General features: G+C 41.5%; 1 protein-coding gene across 1 annotated transcript; it reads left to right on the top strand.

Moving 5' to 3' along the window:
* The first annotated feature begins 6848 nt into the window (after positions 1-6848).
* LOC114194946 (uncharacterized) lies at positions 6849-8431 on the top strand. Its single transcript, XM_028085348.2, has 4 exons — positions 6849-7001; positions 7094-7132; positions 7292-7471; positions 7559-8431. Exons 1-4 carry the CDS (start codon positions 6849-6851, stop codon positions 8429-8431), a joined length of 1245 nt encoding a protein of 414 aa, XP_027941149.2.
* Positions 8432-9316: the final 885 nt, after the last annotated feature.

The following is a 9316-nucleotide window of genomic DNA, read 5'->3' on the forward strand; positions in this document are numbered from 1 at the left end:
AGCAGGTCCGTAGAGTAGGACTACGAGTGGAGAGGTTCATAGAGCAGGACTACGAATGGGGAGATTCGTAGAGACAGGACCACGAGCGGGCAAATTCGTGTGAGCATCATAAATCCTGAATTTGAGGCTAACTAGGTTTGGCTTCAATTCTTCGTTGAGCTAGGAGAACTCCGTTTATTCCACATAAGTTAATCCCAAACTAATACTTCCTCTTTTCTAGCTCTATTGTCGTTGTTCAAACTAGGGTTTATCTTGGTGACCTCATTTTGCTTCTGGCGGCAGTGTTTTTAGCTCGAGAATCTATTCTTGGAGTTATGGTGCTCCTTTGTAGAGTGATTGTGTTGTTAGTTATCCACTGTCTAGGTAAGGGAAGCTAGGGTTTTACTTCTTTCAAGTTATTTATGCCTGTTTGGTTGGTTTTATGCTTTGGGTACTTGGTGTTGGTTGCGTGAAAACATGTTGCTTGTACTATTGTGACGATTGGAAGTTGGTTTTGCACGAGTGAGAGGATTGAGTTCTGCTGAACTCGCCTAGGGGAGCTGGGTGGTCGCCCAAAACAAAAGCTCTCGCTTAAGCCAGGAGATCTTGCATGAGCAAGAACAACAACAACTCACCCCCTCTTTATTTTCAAGGGCTCGCCTAAGCGAAGGCCACTCGCCTTAGCGAGAGTCTCGCTTGAGCGAGATGGGCTAGCTTGAGCTAAACCTCGACGTGTCCTTTGTTTATAATCTCGCCCAAGCAAGGACTATTAGCTTGAGTAAGGGGTTCCTCTCGCCTGAGCGAGAGCCCTTTTCCCTGAGCGAGAATTGGGTCGGGACATGCTCTATTGTTGTTTCTTCTCTGGTTTTTGTCAGGATGTGCCTCATGGTTAGGATGCAATTCCTTGAACCTTTTGGTGAGAGCTTTGGTGGTGCCTCATGGTTAGGACGTAATTCCATGAACCTGTTAATAAGGTCTCGTGGTGGTGCCTCATTATATAATTCAATAAGGATTCAAGTAAGGATTGCATCCTGAAACTCTGAAGAGTCAGTTAGTCTCATGTAGAGCGTACTGACTCGAGTGGTGAGAGTAGCTGGAGGCCCTAGTGTTCAGAGTTATGTAGATGCATACAGTGTTAAGAGAAATGTCATTGGATATAGTCATATGGCCATATCTAGTGCTTTCTTGGATTGGTGGAAGATGAACAATTGACAGATCCTAGGTGGTAGAAATAGTGAATTGCTTGGCATCGAGCAAGCTAAGAAATATAAAGAACGTGAGGTATAAAGAGATGACAAATCTTTATTGGGAGGCTAAGATGAAGCTGATTTTACAGGTCAGTCAGGTAAAGTGATGTTTCCTAAGTAGAGGGGAAAGTAATTTTTGGATAAGAATGAAGTGGCATAAAGGTTTCATACTAGGTTCAATAGTCAGAAGGAGATGATTGGTCTTTTCAGTTGATAGTAGGATGTTTCAAGAAAAAGTAGTTCACATGAGTAGAACAAATGACCTTGGGCTGAGATAGAGGAATTTAAGTGTTGGAAGAAGAAGCATACCGTTAAGTTTGATCTTGTGGGAAGGACAAAAGCTAGTGGAGGCAAAGTACACTAAAGAATGAAAGGAGAAGAAAAGTCTGAAGTGGTTGAAACAGTGTCTATGAAAAGTTTGGTTTTGTTTGGAATCGTATACTTCTTGGTGTCGCCAGTATGGTAAAGGATTCATGGTTGCCTGCAAGAGGGAGTTGGAGTTCAGATGGTGATTTGCTACAGTTGCGGTCAAGTGAAGTTTACTCAGGTGTGTCACGTATTTCGTGGTGATCAAAGGATTTAAATTCACAACCAATTTGAATTATTTCCTTTGCGAGGTTGGGACATAATCTCAAGGGTGAATTTGTTGTTTTCTTCATCTCATTCTTAGGATATGTGATTCCCAATGAATTAGTGTCCTTTAATTCAAAGAGATAAGTTAGTGGTGGCACATTGAGTATTGATCAAGCTAAAAGGTGGGGGCGGAATGTCATATGAATAAAAAATTATTTGATAAAGGTAAACAAAAAATAGACACAAAGGATCTCAGTGGTAGAAGAATTTATAGACGTATTCTAAAGTACATATTAGAATTTTTGTTGTTGGAAACATAATGGTATAGACTCAGTATAATTACTAGAATGCCTACAAGTTTGGTGGATCTTGAAAGAGAAGTTATGGTGTGTCAAACCATTCAAGAAAAGTATTGACCAAGGTTGGAGTGACTAGTAGGACATACAATTTTAAAAAGGATGGATACGATGTTGAGAAAATGGAATGCTAAGGCTATCAAAAGGGGAGTTTAAAGAGTTTTACGCATTTTATAGAGGTTTTAAAGAAGGTTTCTCAATGATGATTGCTTCCTGGTCATGGCAGACATGAAAGGATCATCATTTTGAGAAAACAAATAAGTGACCTTGTGTATTGATCAGAGTAGCGCAACGGAATGGTGGCAAGTGATGCTTATGAATTGTAAGAGGTGCGTGAGAAGAAATATCTTACTCATGACCTAGTGGTTACTAGAAGACCAGTTCTTTAAAAACATCAAAGGTTTCGTTCTTTTGAGTATCAATTAAGAGTGTTCAATGATCATTCAAAGTTGGAAGTGTAGAGTTGCATAAAGAAAGTTGGACAAGAGAAATAGGAGATGGCTGACTTATGGTTTCAAGTTAGGGTGCCAACTTAAAAGTAAGGAAGTAAGAGTAAGTGCTTAACCAAAGAAGGGAACTCAAGATCTGGGCTTGACAAGGTAAAAGTAAGAGTTGGTGGAGAAGTATAAATGTTTGAGTTGCGAAGAGAAGGTGTGAGGAGATTTCATTAGTCTAGTCACCTGACATGGACAAGTGAGTTTCTCAAAAAAGGTTGGGGAAAAGGCAAATCGGGCAATCTTAGTTTCAGGTGTAGCGTAGAGTTGCTTGGTACAAACCAAACTAGAGATTTGAAGTCAAGGAAAGTTATGGTTCTGAGGTTTTTGCAGAAGGATGGTTACAAGTTAAGGGATCCAAAAATGAAGATAGGATACCAAAATGAATATGATGGTTGAAACAGTTGAAAGTTTTAAATTGGAAATGGAATAACTTGGTAGTCAACTTTGTTACCTTGGTTGAAGCCAACAAAGGAAGCAAGATGTTATGAGTGTCATTATGCATAAAAGTGGTCAAAAGTGTTGATGGTGGGGCAATAGGTAAAAAGTCAAGTGTGATCAAGTTAGTGGAGTGATGCTTAAAGGAGAGAACAAGGTGATGTGAAGTGATAACTAACATGTTTTAGTTTGAGACTTGAAGTTATCTGAGATTTTGGTATAAACCCAAAAGAGGTAGTGGAGAGCATATGGAAGGTGAGTCGGCATATAAGATACAATTTGGTTGGTCAGGTAGGAAGGAGCATTCTAGTTTTAAGGTTAGAGGTTGTGAGTTGCTTTGAGAGTAGTGACTAAACCAATCTACACTGTTGGACACATTGCTTAGCATAGAGGCAAGGTTTCTAGTGACTATAGGTGTTGGAGTTGTCAAATATGTAATGTCTAGGTGGTGGTTGTCAGAGAAAATGGGAAAAACATATTTTTCCTCCTACATCATCATGCTCACTAAGACCCCTTACAACCCTTGTTTCCTTTCATTATGCTCACTTTGCAAAATAGCTCACTCACTCTCTCTCTTTTTTCCTCCAACAGAGCTCTATTAGAGTTTGGCTTTAGTTCTTCGTTGAGCTAGGAGAACTTCATTTATTCCATGTAAGTTAATCCCCACTAATACATCCTCTTTTCTAGCTTTGTTGTCATGGTTCCAACTACATTTTATCTTAATGACCTCATTTTGCTTCTGGTGGCAGTGTTTTTAGCTTGCATATTTGCTCTTCGAGTTGTGGTGCTCCTCTGTAGAATGCTTATGTTGTTAGCTATCCTCTGTCCAGGTAAGAGAAGCTAGGGTTTTACTGCTTTCAAGTTATTTCTGCCTGTTTGGCTTGTTTTATGCTTTGGGTACTTGGTATATGTTGTTGGTTGCGTGAAAACATGTTGCTTGTACTACTGTGACGATTAGAAGTTGGTTTTGCACGAGTGAGAGGAGTGAGTTCTGCTGAACTCGCCCTGGCGAGCTGGGTGGTCGCCCAAAACGAAAGCTCTCACTTAAGCGAGGAGCTCTCGCCTGAGCGAGAACAGCAGCAGCTCACCCCTTCTCTATTTTTTAGGGCTCACCTAAGCGAAGGCCACTCGCTTGAGCGAGAGCAGTCTCGCTTGAGCGAGATGGGCTAGCTTGAGCAACATCTCGACGTGTCCTTTGTAAGACCCGTGGAAATTAATTAAATTAATAATTAATTAATTAATAAATGCGGGAGGGAGGAACTTTAATGAGATTAAATGTTAATTGGCATGACGTGAAAAAGTACTAGCTCAAATGGTTGAGAGTACTTGGTTGTGTGTGAAAAGACTTGGGTTTGAGTCCTATGTTTACGAATTTTGTGCTATTTATTTGCTATTATTTTGATAATATATTTGTGCCTAGTGAGTGATAATATAATCATAGTATTTTGATATTTATTACTTAAGATGGATGGGTTGGATGGTTGTGTATTGAATTGGCGTTGGTATGGTCACGGGTTCAAACCTTGATGGACATAAAGTAGACTTTATTTTTGCTAAATTCAGTTTGGAGTGAATGTGAAAAGGTAGAGGGAACCCTAGCAGAAGGGGTAGCCAAGAGGGTCTGAAAAACCACTTTGTAATTATCATTGAATAGGCATTAAACCCATAATGAAACCCAATTTCGTTTCAGTTTTTAAACCCATTATCAAGACACCTATAAAAGCCAAATTCTAGGTGAGAAAGAGGGTTTCTACAGTTGTTGTTTTTGGCTTTAAGGGGAGAACGAAATTTTGAGAGGGACTGGGGAGTATTGGGTGCACAAGAGACGGTATTGGGAGTAAGGTTGACGCAAGGCCTAGCTAAACAAGGAGCCTTCATTTTTGGCCTTTTAATCAAGCATTCCAGGTTAGGGGAAGCTGTTTTTTTTGTATAAAATCAATTGTGTTGTGATTTTCGTTTTTGTTACTCTCAGTTGAATTATGAGTGCTGTGAATTTGGTGTATGCATGATGAGAGTAAGAATTGGTTTGGTTGTTGTTGGTTGCACAACCCTTTTATGCCTTATTTGATTGTGGATGAGGGTTTTGATACTGAATGGTTGTTTGTGGGTAAGTCCCAAGTTTTTATGGTTCAAATCGGTTTAAAACATGATCATGTGGATTACTTGGTGATATAGACTGCGCAGTGCAAATTAAACTGTGTTTTGGTATGCATTGGATTGTTTGTGTGCGTGAACAGAGACGAAACTCAGTAAGTTTTGCCCAAGCGAGTCCCTCTCACCTAGGCGAGAGTTGCAGAATGCTGTTCTTGGTTTGGTTCGTTTTTCTCGCTTAGGCGACGTGTGCCAAGGTTGAGCGACAGGTTATCTCGCTCAGGCGAGTATGACTCGCTTAAGCGAGGTCGCGTTGAAACTTGTGTGTGTTGAGCACGAATCCTCGTCCAGCCGAGGAGTTGTGTGTGTTTGGGCGAACAAAGGTCTCGCTCAAGCGAGAAGAGCTCGCCTAAGCGAGATGACATGGTGAAGCCAATGTTTCATACTCGCCCAAGCGAGGTAGTTTAGCTTAAGTGAGAAAGTTGAACTAGTTTGGGCGAAGACCCATGGGTTAAGGGAGAATGCTGTAATTTCATGCTTGTATGTACTGTTCGAGCTGGTTCACTTGATGTTTCCTGAATTATGGGAAGTATATGTATGTTTTGTGATGTTTGGGCTTGAAGGACTAAGTCCATAGGATTTTGGGATGTGCTTGGTTTGAGTCGTGAGCGAGGAGTTCGTGATGGGTGGACCGCATGCGGAATGTGAACAGATTAGTTCACCGGAGGTACTCTCGTTGGGATGAATGAGCGAGGGAGTTCATCTCATGCTCAACTTGAGAATGCTATGAGCGAGGGAGTTCATAGTAGGAAAGGCGAGTATGCGTATCCGGGTCCGAGCGAGGAGTTCGGATGACGGGTGTGAGAGCCCGTGAAGCAGGACTACGAGCGGAATAGGCTCGTAGGTTGGACCACGAGCGAGGAGGGTCGTGGAAGCACATGAAATCCCAAGATTTAGAGTGCATGCATGGACTCATAATGGTTATGAGTGGGGAAAGAGGGAAATCTTATTCTAAATGAATGATTTATTATGAATTGCTTCGTGGGAGTATTTCATATTTATTTATATCTTTGTGCATAGCTCACCCTATCTGTTTGTGTGTGGCGATGATCAGTTAACTTGTTATCCGGGAGCAGATGATGTCTCAGGTGAGCTAGGAGATACTTAGTGGCAGAGTGAGAGATCATGGTACAAGGGGATTTTATATATACTTTATTAAAATCTCCTGTAATTTAATTCAGTTTTTATGATTTTGGATTTTTACAATTGTAAAGGTGAATTTTAGAATCTTTTGACTATTAATAGTATATTATTAATGTTAAAGTTTTGAAATTTCTCGTGTTTTTAAGAAAATGGATTAATTAATAAATGAGGTATTATTTCTGTCTTGTTTAATTATTATTTTAAGTAATATCCTACCGGGATGTTACAGTTGGTATCAGAGCAAAAGTTTTGAAAATATTTTAAATATTTTAAGGCTTTTGGGGAGTGAGCTTGTCGTTTGATTATTTTTGTGGTTGAATTGAATGCTGCAAATTGAGTGAGTGATTTTGCTTAACCAAGTGAATTGATTCTTAACAGTTGAAATGTGGCGTATTCAGGCTATGACTGCTAACAGGAGGAGAAGGAACGGAAATGGTACTGGTGGCATTGCGGAGGCTATTCACTGAATGGTGGATGCGATGCAGCCACCTATAGCAGTGCAGCCCAGGGTAAGGATTGCGCCAACTAGGGTGCCCATTGTGGAGGATTTCTGCATCACAAGCCAGCAGAGTTCATTGGCAAAGCCTCTCCTGATGAAACAGATGCATGGCTCCGCAAATGTGAAAAGATCTTCAAGGTGATGAACTGCGCTGATGAGCAGAAGCTGCTATTTGCGACCTATATGCTGAATGATGATGCTGAGTATTGGTAGGCAGGAATGCAACAACAGATGCAGACCCGAGAAGAACAGGTGCATTAGAATAACTTCAGGACTCGGTTCCTGGAGAAATATTTTCCTAACACGGCCAAACAAGATAGGGAAGCTAAGTTCCTCGCACTACAATAGGGAGATATGACAGTGCAAAAGTATGTAAACAAGTTTGAGCATCTGGCGAGGTACTACTCATAGGATATTACAGAAGAGTGGAGGTGCCTGAAGTTTGAGCGAGGACTCAAACATGAACTAAAGAAGGTGGTGACACCTTTGAAGGAGAGAATATTTCCGGTCTTGGTGGAACAGGCCAAGAGTGCTGAGCATTTGGAGGAGGGTCTGGGTCCCGTTATTAGACATCAGAAGAATGTCGCCAAGGCTAGACAGATGAAGAAGCCATATAGCCATCCTTCTACCACCTCAGGAGATTTTAAATGTTTCTAATGTGGGGGAGCGCACTTGAAGAGGAACTGCCCGCAATTGAAGAGTCCACCTTGCGGACAGGGGAGCAGTCGTAAGTGCTTCATATGCGATCAGCCTGGGCATTTTGCTAACCAATGCCCAAAGAAGAAGACCAGTGCGACGAAGAAATCATCAGTCTCTAGAGTAGAGAGAGCTAGAGCTGTTGGGAGAGTCTTTGCTATGACATCTACAGAAGCTACACAGTCAAGTAACCTCATCATGCAATCTTGTTTACTTGGGGGGAAGAATGTGTTTGTATTATTTGACTCTAGAGCAACACATTCTTTTATTTCCGATGCATTTGTGACAAAACTAAGCTTGGAGAGACATGACTTGGACTGTGAGTTGCTGGTTTCAACTACATCTTTGGGTCATATGCCTACTAGTTCAGTCTGTGTTGGGTGTGTGATTGAAGTGGCAGGTCGCCGATTCAAAGTGAACCTGGTGTGCTTGCCTCTGGAGGGGTTGGACGTTATACTTGGGATGGACTGGCTGTCTAACAACCACATCATGATCAACTGTGGACGGTGCAATTTGGTATTCTCAGAACATGCAGGGTTAGAGTTGATATCAACTCACCAGGTACTGAAGGAACTACAAGGAGAGGCCATGTGTTTTATGGTGGTGGCCAAGCCAAAAAAGAAAACTGTTGTAGAGATGATCCAATCCATACCAGTGACCATCGAATATGCGAATGTCTTTCCTGATGAAGTGCCAAGATTGTCGCCTAGTCGAGATATTGACTTCACCATTGATCTAATTCTGGGTGCATGTACAGTGTTTATAGCTCCATACAGAATGGCACCTGCAGAGCTCGCAGAACTCAAGAAGCAAATTCACGAGCTATTGGAAAAGCAGTGGATTACAGATAGTTGAATAAGCTGACAATTAAGAACAAGTATCCATTGCCAAGGATCGACGACTTACTAGATCAGTTGAAGGGCACAAGAGTGTTCTTCAAAATCGACTTGAGGTCGAGATATCACCAGATTCAGGTGTCGATACGGCCACTATGAATATGTGGTTATGCCATTTGGAGTGACGAATGCACCGACGGTATTCATGGATTACATGAATAGGATTTTCCGACCTTCGTTGGATAAGTTTGTTGTCGTCTTCATTGATGACATTCTTGTCTACTCGAGGACTCAGGAAGAACATGCTGATAACTTGAGGGTGGTATTGGATGTACTCAGAGAACACCAGCTGTACGACAAGTTGTCCAAGTGCGAGTTTTGGCTTGAGGAAGTGCAATTCCTCGGGCATGTAATCTCAGCTAAAGGTATCGCAGTGGATCCAACCAAAATAGAAATTGTACTAAAGTGGGAAAGGCCTAAGACAGTAACAGAGGTGAGAACTTCTTGGGCTTGACACGTTATTACAGGAGGTTTGTAGAGGGGTTCTCAAAGAAGGTGAATCCTTTGACACAACTCACGAGAAAGGATCAACCATTCTCATGGACTGAGAAGTGTGAAAAATGTTTTGAGGAGATGAAGAGGTGTTTGACTATTGCCCTAGTACTCGTGATTCCAGACACTGGTAAGAAGTTTGAGGTGTACTATGATGCCTCTTACCTAGGTTTGGGGTGTGTATTGATGCAAGAAGGGAGGCTAGTGGCGTATGCCTCGCGGCAATTGAAGGTACACGAGAAAAATTACACGACTCATGACCTAAAGCTAGCAACTATTGTGTTTGATCTTAAGTCATGGAGGCACTATTTGTACGGCTCCCAATTTCAAGTATTCAGCGATCACAAAATTC

The sequence above is a fragment of the Vigna unguiculata genome, chromosome 8 (assembly GCF_037176805.1).
Source record: "Vigna unguiculata cultivar grain cowpea cultivar isolate G323 ecotype 2 chromosome 8, ASM3717680v1, whole genome shotgun sequence".
NCBI lineage: Eukaryota > Viridiplantae > Streptophyta > Magnoliopsida > Fabales > Fabaceae > Vigna > Vigna unguiculata.